Source organism: Ciconia boyciana, chromosome 2 (assembly GCF_034638445.1).
Source record: "Ciconia boyciana chromosome 2, ASM3463844v1, whole genome shotgun sequence".
NCBI classification, from domain to species: domain Eukaryota; kingdom Metazoa; phylum Chordata; class Aves; order Ciconiiformes; family Ciconiidae; genus Ciconia; species Ciconia boyciana.
Genome location: NC_132935.1, coordinates 117,917,510 through 117,936,603, shown reverse-complemented (window position 1 = coordinate 117,936,603; position 19,094 = coordinate 117,917,510). Strand labels below are relative to the sequence as shown.

At 42.2% G+C, this 19,094-nt stretch overlaps 1 protein-coding gene across 3 annotated transcripts in view; it reads right to left on the bottom strand.

Annotated features, from left to right (window-relative positions):
* The window catches only part of UBP1 (upstream binding protein 1), a 42,703-nt gene extending 26,697 nt beyond the window's left edge, over window positions 1-16,006 (bottom strand). Inside the window, exons 1-2 of one of the 3 annotated variants that reach the window (XM_072853731.1) lie at window positions 15,243-16,006; window positions 5,186-5,337 (exon numbers count right to left, since the gene is read on the bottom strand). In XM_072853731.1, the coding sequence (XP_072709832.1) occupies window positions 5,186-5,337; window positions 15,243-15,355 (265 nt within the window). In that variant the 5' untranslated portion in view covers window positions 15,356-16,006. The remainder of the gene's footprint in view (window positions 1-5,185; window positions 5,338-15,242) is intronic. The other 2 variants (XM_072853730.1, XM_072853732.1) reach the window with 2 other exon arrangements.
* Between the last annotated feature and the right edge of the window lie 3,088 nt (window positions 16,007-19,094).

Below are 19,094 nucleotides of genomic sequence, written 5' to 3'. Positions count from 1 at the left end.
GTTGCCCAGGACCAAGTCCAGGCTGCTTCTGAGTATCTCAAGGATGCTCACCCAGCCCATATTTCACTAGCTCTCTATGAGGATCTTATGGGAGAAAATAGCAAAAGCCTTACTGAAGACAATGACTTGTAGACAATATCCACTGCTCTCCCCTTGCCTACCATGCCAGCCATTTCATCACAGAAGTTTATCAAGTTGGTCAAGCATGACTTCCCCTTAGTGAAACCATGTTGACTACTCCTGATGACCTTTTTGTCCTTCATATGCCTGGAAATCGTTCCCAGGATTAGTTACTCCATCACCTTCCCAGGGATGGAGGTGAGGCTGACCAGCCTGTAGTTCCTTGAATCCTCCTTTCTGAAGATCAGAGCAATGTTTGCTTTCCTCCAGTCCTCACGCAGCTCTCCTAGTCACCATCATCGTTCAAAGGCTATTGAGAGTGGCATCACAATGACATCTACCAGCTCCCTCAGCACTCATGGGTGCATCCCATCAGGGCCCAGGGATTTATGTATGGCCAGTTTGCTTAAGTATTCCCTGGCCTGCTCCTCTTCCACTAAGGGTACATATTCCTTGGTCCAGACTTTTCCCCTGATCTCTAGGGTCTGGGATTCCTGAAGGCCAGCACTGCTAGTAAAGACTGAGGCGAAGGTGGCATTCAGTACCCCAGCTTCTTCCATGTCTTGTGTCACCAGGGCCCCTGCCCCATTCAGCAGGGGCCCCATGTTTTCCGTAGTCTTCCTTTTGCCACTTATGTACTTACAGAAGCCCAGCTTGTTGTCTTTTGACATTCCTTGCCAAATTCAATTTGTTGGGCTTTAGCTTTCCTGACTGCATCTCTGCATGCTCATACAGTGTCTCTGTATTTTGCCCAGGCTACCTGCCCCTGCTTCTACTTTCTGTATGCCTCCTTTTTGTGTTTGAGTTTTGCCAGGAGCTCCTTGCTCATCCATGCAGGCCTCCTGGCATTTTTGCCTGACTTCCTACTCATTGGGATACACTGCTCTTGAGGTGGGAGGAGGTGATCACTGAATATTAACTAGTTTTCTTAGGCTCCTCTTCCCTCCAGGGCCTTATCCTATGGGACTCTACCAAGAAGATCATTGAAGAGGCCAGAGCCTGCTCTCCTGAAGTCCAGTGATGTGATCTTGCTTTCTGCCCTGCTTCCTCCTCTCAGGATCCTGAACTCCACCATCTCATGGTCATGGCAGCCAAGGCTGCCTTCGACCTTCACATCCCCAATGAGCCCTTCCTTGTTGTATGAGATATAGTAGAGCATCTCTCCTCATTGACTCCTCTATCACTTGGGTCAGGAATTTGTCATTAATGCTCTCCAGGAACCTCCTGGATTGTTCATGCCCTGCTGTGCTGTCCTTCCAGCAGACATCAGGGTGGCTGAAGTCCCCCTATGAGGATCACAGCCTGTGAACGTGAGGCTACTTTTCTAGCTCTTTGTAGAAGGCCTCATCTACTTGTTCTTCCTGGTCAGGTGGCCTATAGCAGACACCCACTACAACGTCACCCATATCATTCTGCTCTTTAATCCTTACCCATAAACTCTCAGTTGGCTCAGTATCCATCCCTAGGCAGAGCTCCAGGCATTCCAGCTGTTCTCCCACATAAAGGGCAACTCCTCCCTTCTTGCCCTGCCTTTCCTAAAGAGCCAGTATCCCTCCATTGCAACATTCCACCTAGGCGAGCCATCCCATCATGTCTCCATGATGCCAGCAAGATCACAGCCCTACAACTGCACACAGATGTCTAATTCCTCGTGTTTACTTCCCATGCTGCTTGCATTAATGTACATGCACTTCAGAGAGGCATCCCACACCATGCTGATTTCCCAGAAAGGGTTTTGGGGTTTCCCCATAACAGTGCTTTATAGGCACTTCCTTGCTTACATCCAAATGCTGGAGGTGACCCTGTTTAAGCCCCCTTTTGTTGATTTTGTGTTCCCTTTCAGGCACACCACTCCAGGCTCTTTGCTCTCTCACAGTGCTGCTGGTAACTCTCTCCCTTGCCTGTTGTTCCTACTTCAAAGCCCTCCTTACCAGGTCAGCCATCCTGTTGGCAAAAGTACCTTTGCTCCCTGCCCCTTACTGAGGTGGATCCCATTTCTCCCAAGCAGTTCTTTGCATTCACAGAACTACAAGCCTAGCTGCACCGTGTAAACCAACCTAAAGAATGCTTCCCCTTTAAAAGCAATTCTCTTCTGCCATTTGATATACATCTAGCTGAACAGCAGCCAACTCAAACCGTTCTACAACTGATATGCATTCTCAATGGACTTATTTAACAGATTTTACAGTTAGTAAGAACCCTGAAAACCCCTGAACAACAAACCATCATCACTCCAAGATTTGAACTTCTAGAATCAGCTTCAGCTGAAAACCTAATCACTTTAAATATTCCATTAGCTCATAGAATATCTCAAGTTGGAAGGGACCCATAAGGATTGAGTCCAACTCCCTGCTTCTCACAGGACCACCTAAAACTAAATCATATGACTAAGAGCATCATCCAGATGCTCCTTGGACTCTGAATGACGCTCTTAGCTATTCCAATTAAAATACTTACTGACAGAGGGTGAAGTGAGGGCTTGCTTAAGTATTGCCTTAGGAAATGTCACCATAGCTTAACAGGCAGGGCACATGTTCTCATTTCTTCTGGTATTCTCAATCCAGTAAACTAAGACAATTGCTGATGAAATTAAAGAGGGTATTTGCTCCCTATTCACAGTCCTCTTGAAAATACTTTAAGGCAAGACGCTGCCTGATAACGGGGCCAAACTAGAAACCAGATAGCTGAAGTGACCAGGATTAAAATTACTCTTTTTCTAGAGAACTTAATCCAACTCATTACACAAACATATGTATCAGTGTTGCAAACTGATCCTTACTTTAAGCTTACTTAAGGTATGAAAGATGTCATCTCTCAAAACTATCCCAAGATAATTTTTTTTACATATATATACACTAACAGCTAACAGAGAAATTTTTAGGAAAAAGTCTTAACCTAGGCAGTAAATGTACTGTCTTTTTGTCTGAAGTATGAGCACAGAAGCGAAGCTGGCCAACTGGTTTTTTTTCCCCATATTTATTTAGAAAAAGGGTATACCAATGCCTTCATTTTTCAACATCAGGAAAAGTTACCTAGGACACTGAAAAACAGCAAAACTTCTTTGCAAAAGAAACCTTTATATTAAAAGATATTTTCAAGGGCAGATGAAAAATTTACAGTCATTTCAGACACTGTCACTTAAATGGCAAGCTCTTCTTGCTATCTCATCTGGTGAGATAGCAAACACTTTCTTCCTTCAGCCTGCCACCTTGTGCTGGTTCCCTAGCACACTGAGCTGACCTTCAAGCTCTGTGTTTGGCCAGGGAGGCTGGATCCTGGCACTGAAGAAAACAAAGTGTATTTCTACAGACTTTAAAGTTTATAAAACTTTGAAGTTTTTTAAACAGTGCAAAGCACCTTGCTGGTCCAGCATACTGCTGCAATTGTACCGTTTTCTGCTGAAGAGAGCACTCAGGGTACCAAAAGTGACAATAAATAAACCAAACCTGACTAAGCAAATGGCTGAACTATGCGATCACATGTTTGTAAGAAACTACATATCACCTAAAGAACTTCCATTATTCTCCTTAGTAGAAGAGTCAAGTAATGTTTAAAGCATATTTAGAAAGACTGGATACTGCAAGATGAAACACATAGCAACTTTATTCACAGGGAAAGCTGAAGATGATGCTTTGTCATCATGTCAGTATCAACATAGATACAATCTGCTCTCTCAGATTTTAGGGCCCCAGTACACAGTTAAACGCTTCCAGGTATGAAATGCATCACCAGAAGTTCACACTACTAAAAGCATTTCAACTTGAGCAAAAAGGATATCTTATCAAGAAAATACATATGTAAAATATATAAATTCTATAACCTAGTAAAGCAATCAGTAAGTTAAATAGCTCACAAAGACCAAAGAAAATTCACCAATACAAATTTCCAACTGTGTCCTCTTAACTGCACACTAAAGTAGTACATTGCTCAGAGAAGGACACGAGCTAAGAAGATAAACTGCACAAAAACACGGTAGGATATGGAAAATAAATGGTGAGTGTAATTTTTTAAAAATTGTTTTTATTTTTCATACAAACTGTGCTGCAGGACTGTGTCTTCTAACTACAGTGCTGTCTATTGAGAGATTTTGGGTCGAAGTCCACAAAGAAAAGAAAAAGCAAAACTAAATCTAGGAACAGTGATCCTAGAGCATTAAGGGGGGGAGCATACAAAGCCATTGATATGGTCCAAAACAAATGATAAAAGGTTTTATTTTACCTCAGTATACTACCTGACTAAACTTAGGACACCAATGTCATTTCCAGACGTGAGGAAGGTTTTATCACATGGCAATGACTACATTCAGATTATTTTACCCAGCAGTCAGTACCCTTTGCAGAAGGAAAACCAAATTTTCACGCGTATCAACCACAGGCTATGAGGAAAAAACAGCAAGACTCACAGGAAGTATTTAACTAGTTGATTTCTGATAAATGTAGACAGACAACAGTGAAATACACACAAACTCCAAAGGTAACTACAAGGGTAGCTGCACTTGTGTTTATGTTTCAAACATAATACTGTTCTGGGCATGTATGTACAGCTAATTTGAGAACCATTACAGTCCTCTGTTGTGCAACACTTTTTGTTTAGTGATTGACATTTTAACATTTATTATGACTTTTTGGGGGTGTTTGTGTGAACCTTATGCAAATATAATCCAATTAACTTGCTATTATCAATCAAGTTTAAACAGGAACGCAACATTAGTCTTGTATTTAAAGCTATTACTACCTGAAGTTTGTCTCCTAAAAGCTCTGTCGGCTTGATTTTATTGGGGGAGGTGGGGGATGGAGAGGGGTAACACACAGAGCAGGGGGAAAAAAAAAAAAAATAAAAAAAGAAAACAACCCCAGACTCTTAATGGGGAATAATGACAGCCTACAGCTATGAGTTTGTGAGTTGGACAAAACAAGACTACTAGTAAGGTTTCCAATCTCATTTTTGACATGCATTTATTTTGGATGTACCCACATGTGTCAAAACGTGAAATACAATTCCAGTTTTAGACTGGGACCACAAGCTGCATTCACTATAGTTATGCCTGCAACATATGTATACCAACCTTGATTCAAGTATGTAAGAGTTTCATCGTATAATTTTACTGCTGGAGATGTTGCAGCACACATAACATACTGGAAGGGTGGATGTTTGGTCTCATTTTCTTGTGGAAGGCTGGAATCTTCCTGTTTGAAAATAGGCAGTGCCAAAACATCACTGAAAAGAACAAACAAATAACTTTGTGAGACTGTTGGCCCTGTTTTGCCTGAAGTGAAAGAAAAAAAAAAAGTTATTTGTGACTTAAAAAAGCATAGTGGAATACATACAGAATTGTGTCACACTGAGTTTATTAGTGAAACCAATGTGAGCAGTATCCAAAACATTCCTCACCAAAATTGTAGGCTAGGATACATAAACAATGCTCCGGAACCTAAGCAGACAATAAATAAAGTTGTGCTGATCCTCTGAAAATTGAATCTTCAGCTCTCATCTCCACTGAAAAAAATCAGTTTACTCTTAACTATTCACCTGTCAACATAGGCAAGCTTGCCTAATACACATGCAGCTGAGAGCAACGCATTTACTTTCTTCTTCAAAATAATATATTCCCCAAAGGAGGTTACTTACACTGTGAAAATCTTTCTCCCCATTTAGTATAATTGTATCTAACCTATCAATTCTGTTGACATTAAAGATTTTTCAATCTTAGCTTTTTCTAGGCTTTAACACACTGAATAGCACAAAAAAGATTAAGCAGCAGATTCACAAAACATAAGTTATAAAAAGTATATGCCAAGATTCACTTAACTTATAGATGCAAGACCACCAGAAAAACTTCGGAACTGCAAAGTTTCTGCAGAGTAAAGAGCAATCCATGCTGTCCACAGGTAGTGGTAAGAGAGACAGCTTCACCACCACCAGCAAACACACCTTCTGCTTTCTACAGAATTAAATGTTCTGTATTAGCAATATATTCATTTTCCTTGTATACAGTAATCCTTCATAAATAAAACTTCAAAGAGATTAGTGAGTTCTGTTCAAATATAGTGTTTTTCTAGCACTGAATTTTTGTTCATGATGAAATTCTTATCTGCAGATCCACGAAACTTTCTCTGAAAATTAGTTTCTAAACTGAAGTAAGATTTCTCACACCTCACCTGTTGATTCAATTTTTAATCTACATGTATATTTCTTGCATTGATCACAATCATAGATTTAATATATTCTGTAAAAGAATTATGTCTTATCTGTACTGCACTATTATTTACACTTCGTGCCCTAAAATTTTTGAAGTAAAATTATTTTTTTGCTGAAAAGTGAAATTACAGCCAATATTTTTGTGTCACAGAAGGTTATAGACTTGCTCTGCATAAGTATTAGGTATGAGGACTGCAGCTGGGGCACCCCAACTTTTCTTTCAGAGCATGTGCCATATAGAGTAAGTTAAAGGCCAACCACATTGCATTCCTCTTCCCTGGCTCCCTGGAACAAGCTATATTGACCTGAAAGAGGAAATACTTATGAACGGTGAAAAACTCTAAGAAGTCTGTCTATACCTTGTAGAGACTGTACAGGCTCTCCCAAAAATAACAACTAGAATTTAAAAAAAAGACCAAAAAAAGACACCCCATGCAGGTTCCTTTCCACTAGGAGGAAACCACAGGAGATGCTACAAACAGGCATGAAAGCAGAACAAGGCAGGATACTGTCCAAAAAAGCAGCACAAGCCTGCTGAACCATACCATAGCTACTTCTGATGCCAGGTCCCCAAACCGGAGCCCGGAGGAGGCTGTATTCCTTAACTAGTTACAAAGGAAGACAATGTGAAACACCCACTAAGAGAAGCCAACACTCTTAAAACAGTTTACTTATATAGACAAAAGGAGCATCATATCCAGAGGTAGGACAGAAAATTTCATAGATCGGTGGACTGCTACTTGAGGATGACTCAGAAGAAAAAAACCAGATGCTTCATGCCTTGATGTCAGTCAGAAGGGCAGCATGAGCAAAGGGCAGCCCAACACAAGAGGGAGCACTGCGACAAGCATTGTCCCAAGATGGGACTTCTACACTAGGAACTCATGCTTATCACACACTTCGGCACATAAAACACTAGTTAGTGTTTTTATGAAGAGGAACTTTAAAACAGAAAGAACACGGAAACAATAAAAATGTTTAAAATACACATATAAGAGTCGAAGTGCAACAAAGAAGGCATGCAAAGTATCTCACCAAATAAATAACCTGTAATTCTTGACTAAGTTCTGCAGCACTTGCTTTCACATAACACGTAAGATTAAGAAGAGAAGTCTTTTGGGTATTTATGAAAAATATCTTTCAAGCCCTCATTTTCCACCCACAATTTAAAGATAAAAATGCATCTGGTCTGGCTTAAGAATGTGTGCCATGGTTAATGAACTAGTTCAATTAACAGACAAGGCATTAGAAGCCAACAAATACAAATGGAAGACAAATTTAGCCAGCTTTAAAACCTGCTTTTGCTAATACTTACAAAGTGGTAATGACTAACTGCCACTGCAGAAGGAAAAAAGAAAAAGGACATCCAACTCCTCAACCCTACAATTTAGTTGTAAAGAGAGCATAATGTGCATTCTTAAATGCCACCATTCAAAAAAAAAGCTTCAGCAAACGGCACAAGGCAAATGTAAGAATCTTCATTTCTTTTCCCAGATAAAACCATACATTTTTCTTAAAAAAGAAAGTCTTCTGGGTACTAGCACATTCCAAAGGAAAAGACAAGCCAATGCAATTTAAAACTCCTTCCTAGACCATCTTTAAATAAATATTTTGATTTGTTCACTCATAAAGAATTAAGTATCAGTGTTTTCACATTTAAACATACACTTGTTCCCATCTAAAAACAGATAAAAGCTGCAGGCAATTAAAAAGAGTCAATAAGGTATGAATAAAGTATTTCAAATTAAGATTTTAAAACGTCAGTGATACAGAAATGTTAACTGATTTAGAACCAACTATTAATTCCTCTTAAAAAAAGTGATGTATCTTTTCTGACTTTCAACAAGGAAGCTGCTATGAAGTGACTGGTCTATCCTTCAGTCACCACTGTACAGCAACAGGGGATGACCAGTTTTATTTGATACCTGTGAGCCTACAGTTCAGCAATGCAAAAGGTCTTCTGGGCAGTACTGGCATAAAGAATTTCTGCCACGTGAGCTGCTCCCTCCCTACCCTTCCCCTCTACAAAATATTTTTCTGAGCTGTGTTGGGATCTCTATCAGCTCATAGCACAGCTACGCAACTGAGGGTGGTAAAAGCAGGTGATAAAAATCTTACTGTAGAGAAACCCCCATCCTACCAAACATAACTTGAGGGCAGGCATAATGAGTTAAGCCCGTTTCCCTCCTCATGATTGGCAGTAACAGGGATACAGGAATCAGGGAAGAAATCGCTCATGTCTACGTATACTGAGGAAATAATTAGGAACACGCAGCTTTGAGAAACACAAGAATACAACGAGCATTCCTCCCAGTTCTCTGAGGCCAAACTTCCCTGTTGTTTATCCTTACGTTAGTTCAAATAGGGACCATTTAAATTTCACAGTGACAAGCATTTTCTATAAAATGAAATTCATTGCTCACACAGCACAGCTTAAGAAAAGATGCCAGGTGTACTCACAATTCAGAGTAGGGAACCAACAGGAAACAGAAATTTAGTATTTTTAATAGTCCTCTTTACTTACACTGAAGAAAAGTATCTTGTAAGTGATAAATTGCATATAATATATGCTATTATGTAGATCACGTTCCTAAAAACTACAGAGATCCTAAATGACAGTATTTTTACGACCTCTAATTTTATACTGATTCTATTGTAAGACCCAACAAAAAAACCCAGGAGAGCAGGTCAGCCTTCTCAGTTCTCACTTTTCTTCCTCAGACCCCAGATACAATTTCTGCATTTATAATGAGCCAATGGCCTGGCAGCGCAAATTATCTGCCCCCCAGTAAATGATTAGCAGCCTCCATGTTTAGGTATACTTCAGCATCCTTTAGTAATTTTCCCACTCACCTGGTGAAATTTGATTTGTGCTGGCCCAATACAGATTAGTGACAAGCACTTTTACTGCCAGCTTTGCTCAGGTTACTTAACGTGGCAAAGTACCTCTTACCTAAACTGAAGCATCCACTGGCAGAGTTGCCCAGATGGAGGAAAAAATAAGTTTTAAAAAATAGCTACTGTTGAAATTATTTCAGGCTACAGGGGAAAAGAGCTTTAAGAGACTGATTCTGTTCTTTTTCTGCCACTGATAACTTTTGATGTTGTGAAGTAAAAGACTAATTTACTTCACTTGTCTCATCTAAGTCAACTTTGGACTATCACAAGCAAGCTGAGGTATAAATGAATAGCAATGTTTTGAAGGAGAAATAGCATCTTTTGTTAGACTTCTTGATATCACTTGAAAAAGCAGATCTATCAAGGCTTACTCTCCTGGTGGAAGGAACTCAGAGATCAAATTTTTGAAGCTATAAGCTCCAGTAAGAAAAGTCTTATCTCGGTCCCCCACAATTTGTTATCTAAAGCATTCAACTGAAAGCATTCTTTCTTCCTAGAGGGAGGAGAAAATTTTCCCAGAAAAACAAACAGAAACAGCCTTCATTACACACCAAAAGCAGGCAGTAAACACATCTCCAACACCCAATCTTAGCTGGCTCTGCTACAGAAGTCCATAAATGAAACTTCACCATACAAAAGTAGGAAGGCTTAGAAGAGGAAGCAAGGTGCATGTTAACACTTGAAACAAAACATCCAGTGGGATGGATCATGCGTGATAAGCTATCCTATGTTATGCAGCCTACATGAGCATAGTACAAAAAGACCAAGAAAAACTTAAGTTATCCTTCTCCCATGCTTGTGAAAAGTGTTTGTCAGCCACAAAATCACCTTCCTTCCAAATTTAAAACCCTCTTTTCAACACTTTTTCTGAAGCATTTAAAAAAAAAAACCTGCCTAAGAATAAAAGGGGCACAAAATAAATGAAGAACTTCCTGTCTTTACAAGAACAGGAACTAGTATGTCATCAAAATTCAAAGTGACATTCCATCAATCATCTGCCTTATCTGTCTTCTGGATTGTATACTTTTGGGTGTGAGTACTAAAGCATCCAAGAACATGCAGGTCTTTTGAAACTTTAAAGCATGGTTTACAAGGACAAATACCTTGAGAAAAATGTTTCTCAAGCGGTATTTGAATTAGAGCTATGATCTCAAAGCCAAGGTCTGCACTGTTAAGAGGTCTGAACAAGCCATAGGAAAATATAAGGGAACGGGAGACCTGATACTTCCTAACACTCTCCCTGTGTCCACCAAAGCAAGTCTGATGTGAGACGAGACCCCTGGAAGTAGTTTCTGGGAAACAACTTTCTCTGAAGCAGTTGTCAAGAAGTGCAACACAAATGAGAAAACAGCTGCAAATGTAATGCTGTTCCTGGGAATCCTACAAACCATCATATGGAAACTCAGCTGTTAAAGGCCTCAACTTATGGGGAGACTGGCACAAAATGTAAAAAACAACCAATCGAAGAAAGAACAAAAATCCCACCACCAAAACCTGTGTCTTCCTAAGCTCCTCAAGGTACAAAGGAAAAGCTGTAAGAATAGTATTTGTTGACAGTTACAAATCCCTGCTTCTCCATCCACTCCCGACACAAGGAGGTCAGGCAGCTGCTCTAATTTGCAGCAGCTATAGTACAGATCACTCCTAAGTGGGAGTAACACATAAAGGGTAGATCAAGGTAAACTTGCTGCCCTGCTCTCAATCCTGCACGTCCATCCACCATGAGAGGTGACAGGGAAACAGAGAATAAAGTTATGCAACTTGAAGAGTCTTTTCCTTAAGAATTAAACTGCTCTCCTTGACCTTTTGAAACATATTCACACATTCAACTGGGAAGAAGAAAAAAAAACCCAAAACCAATGTCAGTGATCTAGAACATGAAGTTTATCTTTCAGCATGTTTTATCTGTGGTAATAAAGCGAGGAGGTTTAAGTTTGTGGATTTTCTTTTTCCTCAAATGTCTATTTCCTGACAGGTATTTACATATTTGTGTGCTGCACAAAGAATCAAGCTCCAATTCTAATCAGTACATAAAATGTTATTTTACAGAGTCTAGATGTCAGCAAAAATTATTTTTTCTACAGTGCAATACATAAACATAGAACAGATCACTGCAACAGAAGCTTTTTAATGTATTCTGCAGAAAATACTGTGTATATCTTAACAAAAACAAAAAAAAGAAAAAGAAAAAATTTCAGGATACCTTAAGTAAGCACTCCTCTTAAAAAAAACCAACATAACCAGAAGCAGAGTCTCAAAAGAGTGGGAGGCGTTAGGGGAAGCATAAACAGTCATTTTGTTTGTCAGAAAGTAACAGCAGCCACAAGGAAAACAGGGCCTGAATGAGATAACTCCATTTTTTTATTTTTGCACAGCAACTATAAAGTTAAGACAGTAACTGTCACGACCCAGTCATATTCATAAGAAGCCAAAAAAAGGATGTCAGGGACCCGAAAGCTGTTAAAACACAACACCCTCCCTCTCTTCTCCACCTGAAAACAGAGCTCTAAGTTTTAAGACAATGGTCCCCTAAATCCTAACAGACCACTGTAATGGTTACCTTAGCCTAAACTTTGGAGGAGAGCTGATACACGCAGTTCCTTCTCCATCCAAGGCTCTCCACAGCACAGAAACAAGACTGACTGCAGTAGGTTTCTGTTCTTTTCAACCAAGGCAGCAGCCAGCTCCATTCTCCAAAGATACTCCAAGTGTTTAGGAGATGCAGCAGAGTCAAACTGACTTGATCCTCCGAAAATGGAGGATTGTCTGGATGTATTTTCGTACAGTCTTTTGTACAGACTTGCCCGTTTCAGAACCAAGAGTAATCTTTTTCAATTTCGTTTAATAAACGTCAGGTTTTAATCTAGAAATATATACCAAAATAGCTACTCCTGAAATAATCATCAAGTTCCCCAATGACAAGCTTCAATTTTAGCACTACAAATACCATTGGAATTGCAAGCATTTAAATAAGTCCATATACTAAGCTTCCAAACTGCACATAAAAATTCAGTTAATAAGATACTTGTCCTTATATTAATGCGCATTTAACTTAATTTAAATCAATTCATTAATCAAATCATTCATTACATGAAAAATGGAATTCTGCTAGAGAAATGGCAGGTAGTTCCTGAAACTTGTCTTTTCAATGAAATAGCCTCCATTTTTTAACAGTTCATAGCAATGATCAGCGGTCCCCAAAATTACACAATTCTTGCTGTGTTATGATGGATTTGTAAGAAATCACTATGAGAGTCTTAAACCTATACAATGGTGTAATTACCAACTGAAGTTAACAGCAATACTCAAAACTCACTATCACTAAAGGTACCATGTTTTTATATACTTGGGGGGGGTAGGGGGGTGGTATCTGACACATCTGACAATAATTATTATCAATTAAATTGAATTTTGTGTTTATAGGCAGTTTCTTATTGCATGAGAACATTAGAACAGCAATCAGAAAAACTGGGTTTCAAGATTTTAAGGAAACTTTGAGAACTATTTAAAACCATGTGAATCGGCAGAGAAATTTTGTCCAGTTAGCTTCCTTTTAAAAAAGCTACAGTTACTAGTCAATTGACATGAGCAGTTTTCTTAATAAGAATAAACACAGGAGTAATGCCATATATTCTACTTCAGGGCATTGACTGATCATCAACCCGAAGAAGCATCAACTACATTACATACAACCCTAATATGTAACAGGGTTATGTGCAGGTCTTCCTAACAAAATGCAGGGGCATATAGCTTGGGGAGCTCTCCCAGCATTCTTCTCTAGACAATATTCCTTTTTCTTCTATCATCTTTTTTTGTAAGGAAGTGACAAGTAATTAGCTTCTACTGGCACGCAGAACAGTGACAGAGTAATATCTTCACGCTACGCTACTTCGCTTAGTTTTCCCCTCTCACATCGCTTAACAGGCCATGATCTCCCTAAAGTAGAAATCTAAGCAATACATAAAGTAACTAACATACCTGCTGAAATCACTCTGAATGCAGCAAACACTAATTACAGTTAGGTGATCCCTTTAACTATATATGTTCAAAGATTAAAGTTACAAATAATATTAGTGTGTGTTCCAAACACACTTGCATCTCACCACAAACATAAAGTGTGCAACAAAATTTGAGACTAATGTATAGCTTAGCTTGTGCAGTATTACTTTCTAAGGGCTGTTTTGAACCACTACAGCTCTTTTTGTGGTAATTCAAAATATCCTAACAGGCAGACATATGTAACTAAAAAATCACTTAGGATTGCCGCCCACCATAAAAGGATGATACAAGCAGAAGAAACAATCTACACAACAATAAAGATGAAAATTCTTAAAGTTTCAAGAAACTAAGCGGGGAGAAGAAATGAAGTCTACAAGAAGAAAAGGAAATCTTTACAAAGCCATCCCAGCCAAAACTCAAGACTTCTAATCATAAGAAATCCTAGAAAGAAATGGATCGTGATAGAGAACGAAGAACAGTTCTTGAACAGGACTGTACGCATTATCCATTGCTGTTTGTATGAGGAAAAGATAACCAGAAACCAAACACTGAGAAGCCATTCAGGTAACTGCCATACAGTTGCCCGCAAAAACTGGCACACTGCTTCGCGGGATGAACGTTCGCTTAACAAAGATGGAAGCAGGACAGAAGTGGAATAAAATCCAGACAAGCTGAATATAAAATCAGGAGTATTCTCATGAGAAGAGGTGAATCACCTTGTTCTCTGAACTGGCAAGTTCTCAAAGTTATTTTTAACTAACAAAAAAGAAAAAAGAATCAAACCGCACACAAAACAAAAACCCCATCAAATACATATCCCACCATAAACCTGCTGAGCTCACAATCCCAAATACTAGCATTTTGTCCTCATTTCTATTCAGCTGAAACCCCTATTTATAACTTCGAACAAAGATAATGCAGCTCCAACACTTCACCTGGAAAGTACTGCCTTAAAATATACATAATACCTGAAACTTGTGGCGGCCTCCAAGTTTCAGGTAATCCTGAGAGAGAACACATCTTCCATACAGGCTAGGCCATCAAAACTATCAAACGCCAGTGTTTTACTTCTCCAGACCCTCAAAACACTGACTAATCCTGTCGAAAACCTTAGACTAAAATGTCTCCCAGTGTCTCCAAAGCAGTTTCCCTTTTTCACGCTAGTAAGTCACTCAGGAATCCACATGCTCTGCCCATAACTGAGATTAAACTGTACTTGTTTGAAATAAGTACATTTTATCTTAACTTTGCAAAGCACACCCAAAACACTTCTACTGTAAAACCTGGAAAACAATCAAAAGGTAAAGAAACTGTCAAGTTGATTAAGAATAGAAAGCTACATGGCAGGACAAGAAAAAAAAAAGAAAACGTCACTAAAGACACATATTACACGGAAACACGAAAGAATAAGCAGACCGATTAAAGTACAACCATACTACTGTCCTATTAACTACCACAACATTTACTTGCTCGATAAAGAACATCTTTTAAACGTTAGAGAAAACAGCTATTGTTTATCATGAACCAGAATTATATTTGCCGAGTGGAAGGTGATCGTCTTCTGAAACACGCGGTCCAGTTACATGGCTAAAGAACAGAGAAACATCATTTTTACGGCAGAGATTATATACACAGGGCAAAAACATCCCAGCCTACGCAGCAGCCCGCCCCTTCAGAAAGGCCATCTGCCAGCAAAAGGCGAGGGCAGGGCGGCAGATCCGCCGGGGCAGCCCCTTCACGCCATGCGGAGCACACGGCAGCCGGTACCGAGGAAGAGGCGGCGGCAGCGGCTATCAGCAGACACCGGGCCGGCCTCCGCCACGTGCCCGTTCCTCGGGAAGAGCCTCCGGGAGCCGGAGGAGTTACAAAAAAAAAAAAAAGAAAAAAAAAAAAAAAGAGGGGAAAAAAGGGGGGGAAGCCCCAGCTCCTTCCCGCGCTCCCTGCCCTGCGGCACAGGCAGGGCACGGCGGCCCGAGGAGGCCGGTCGGGACGCGGCACCCACCGCTCACCCCTGGGCGAGGAGTTACCTCATGCTGTAGGCACCGGCTCCCAGCTCCTGCCCGATGCCGGAGAGGCTGGCGTCGAAGTCGTGCACCAGCCCAGACTCGATCACTTCATCCATCTTCAGCACCCACGCCATCTTCCACCGCCCCCCGCGCTCCCGCGCCGCCGCGGGAGGAGCCGGACGGGGAGGAGCCGCTCGGCCCCGGAGCCGCCGCCGCCGCTGCTCCGCCGGGAGGCGGCGTCTCGGCGGGCGGCGCCGGGAGAGAGTGAGGGGCTGGAGGAGGAAGGGGGGAAGCGTGTGCAGGGCGGGGGGGAAGGGGGAGTCCGCGTTCAGCCCCGGGGGGGCCCTTTCCCCGCGGCGCGACCAGGGCGCGGGGTCGCTCTCAGCATCCTGCGCTCGCCCGGCCGCCGCGGGGGGCTGGGGACCGGGCGGCCGCCTCCTCCTCCGCCGCCGCGCCCTTCCCCGCCGCCTCCGACCGGACGCTGCCCAGGGCCGCCGCTGCTTCTGCCACCGCCCGAGCTCCGACCCAGCCCAGCGGCGCCTCCCGCCGCATCATTCACAGAGGGGAGGCTGCGGCGGCAGCAGCGCGGGCACCCGCCGCCAGCTACGGCCCCGCCGGGGAGCCGCCGCCGCCGCCCGCCTCGCGCGGCTGTAACGGCCGCCCTTGGGGGGCTCCCCGCCCCCCCACTGCCGCCGCAGAGCCGCGCGCCGCTCCGGCGTGCCCCCGCTCGCGCGCAGCGCCGCCGCTCACGCCAACATGGCGACTACTTCCACCCCCGAGTGCCTGCCGGGGCAGGGCCTTCCCGCGTTTGCGGCCGCCGATTGGCTGACCTCCGCCGAAGGGCCCAATCAGAGGAGGGCGGGGAGGCGTGAGGAGGAGGCCCAGCCAATGAGTGGGCACTTCCTCACGCCAGGCGACGTCACCGGGTGACAGGCCCCGGAGCCCCGCCCCAGGGCCGGAGGCCCCGTCGTGCACCGCTGCGGCGCGCTTCCTTCCTCCCCCCGCCTCCGCGGCAGCGCGGCATGCTGGGAGCGCCCTCCCCGGAAGCGGAAGGGCGGGAGGCGGGCAGGAAGTGGCGTCAGGGTCCGGCGAGCCCCCGGTGAGGTGGGGCGGCGGCTCCTCCGCCGCGGGCTGGGCTGCGCAGGGGCCCGAAACGGCCCGGTTTCTGCCCCCGCCTCCGGCGCTGTAACTGCAGGGCCGGGGCGGTTGCCCCAGTGCTACCCGCCTCTCTCCTCGAGAGCAGTCACGGCAGCCGGAGCTTGTATCACCAGCCGTGTGCTTTGCCACGGCCTCCTGGGCACACGCTCGGAGGCAGAGCGGGGGCTGCCGTCCCCGCCTTGCCCTGCGCCGGGCAGACGGCGATGCCTGGGAGCGCTTCAGGCACGGGGGAGGCCGAGGCCAGGGCTGTGGGCAAGGAGTAGCGCCAGCCTTCCGCTCTCTCCTTCAGTGTGTCAGGCTCACACAAGGCAAGTTTTTTACATCGCAGTAAGTCGACTTCGTATTCTCGGAAGCGAGTAAAGGTAATAGAAAGGAAAGTGGCTCACGTTGTCCGCCTTGTCTGGACCTGTGTTTTCCAAAGAACACAGAGGAACCTGCCCTAAAGAACCCAAACCCTCTTGCAGTCTAAGAGACCAATTAACAATCCTCAACACTACAGGAAGATAGATAAAGACAAAGCAGTACCTGCAAAGCAGAAAAATACTTAACGTTTAAATACTTACGTACATTACCTAACACATGCTATAAATACAGTACTTAATGTGAGGAATGAAATCTCAACACCTCAGCATCCTGGACTCGAAAGTCTCCAGCTTGTTAAAACAAAAGTTCACAAATGTGAAGGCTCACGTGGCACGTGCAGGCAGGACTAACTCAGAAACGAGTGGAGCTCAGAGGAACATACTCTCAGGCCAGAGCCCTTTTATCACCTAATTGCTAGAAGAAAGCTGCTGTCAGTGGACATACAGCAAGCAGATATAGCTAATATCATCTTCAGGTTAAACTGCATCCACCTGTGGTAAGGTGAAAAGTGCACTACCTAGAAATAATTTTCTTTGCTTAGTATTCATTTCCTCCGTTTCCTTCTGGCCTTTGACTTGTTTCTTGGCCCATTTTATAGCAACTTAAGTCCATTTTGTAGGCTTTGCAATGCATTAAGACTGCCTTTCTCTCCTTTAACAGGCCAAACCAAGTTAAATCCAGATGTATTCAAGCAGTATCAAATTTGTCTTTCTGGAATATGAATTTATATTTTGTAAAAATTACTAAAGTAGCTTGCTTTTATGCTGTCACTAAAATCAATTATTTTATATTCTCCACAGACAGGATCCAAGAGGCAGCTAAGCTTTTAATAAATAATTTTTACTGGTTATAATGGCCTGGCAGTTGGAGAAGCCTAGGAGGGATGCAAGGAAGAACTGGAACTGCCCGTGGTTTAGATTTTAATCCTGTCCCCTCTGGTCATAAAATACTTAGTCCAGTATACTTAGTCATAGGGTAAGTAACCCACGACTTCATGTAAAGAAGGGTTCTCAAAAAACCTCGAATGTTAATCATTCAGAGGATTGTTAAATAATTTTATAAGAAGTTTCATTAAAATGATACACCCAGTGAGCAAACTACAGAAAAGTGTTGAGAATGTAAAACATACTTTGATCATATAGTTACATGCTTTAAGTACAATTGCACAAGTTTTTCAAAGGATACAAATCAGGAAGGCCCTAACTTCATTAATGATTAACAAAATACTAGCTGTTGTTCAAAATGTACATATGACCTCCTCAAAGCTAAAGAGAAGCACACAGACCATGATTTATGATTTTTAAGGGCAATTTGTAAGTTAAGATTGGACTGCCAGTTTCTCCAGAAAACGGTACTGGTATTTTTGCTGCTGTAATTAATGTAAGAGTTCTCTGCCTGTCTGTGGACAGATGAACAATTCATCTGCATATAAGAGGAAGCTTAAAAAAGGGGAATTTATGAAGAGGGCATGGGCTTATGGCCAAGTCACTAGCATAGGCACTAGCTACCAAGTTACAGCTTTTAGTGAGAAGAATTGAAAATACCACAGGCAAAATACTTCTTTTAAGCCTGACAAGATGACGACAATACCCTGAATTAATTAATTTATTATTGTGACAGAAATATTTGTTAGCACTGCTGAAGATGGATAACAACCCACATGATGGCATTAACTTCAGTGACTGTTATGGGATGTTTATGGTCCAGTTAATAAATTAGCAGGCTTTATTCAGCATAAAACAGTAGCGGCTACAAATTCAGCTTAAACTCCTATCATTGTAGAATTACAGAGCTTTAATTGAGAGCTCAAACCTTAACCTAAGTGAACATTGGTAGACCTAAAGTGGAATTTATACAAATAAGGTAGCATAAATAACACTAAAACACACCTTTAAGTGATACAAAAGAAAGTGATGGTTTGTGGAAAACTAAGGAGTGCACTATCTACTTCTGACAGAGATAAGTTAAGACAGGATCCAAGACCAGAGGAGCCAGATACAGTTTGATTTATGCATAGCAAAACTGGTTTATCTGCTTACTATACTTACTTTAACATAGCTACGTAGCAGTTACAAGATCATAAATTGATGATTTTTACACCGGGAATTGTTTTCTTCTGACATAAATTCCAACCTCTGCTGAGGGTATCTTGAGTGGATACAGTAAGACCCATCCTCTTGCGGTTCAGTCTTTAAAAGTTGGGTAAAGCTTGTCCATGATAAGCAAACTGACTGTTAGTATTTCTGAAGATGTTATCTTTAGCTATTTTAGGACACAAAATGTCTTTTTCTATTAAATTACAAATATTACAGTGCATATCTTTTTCTTTAGCATTATTTGTATCCCTGGCTA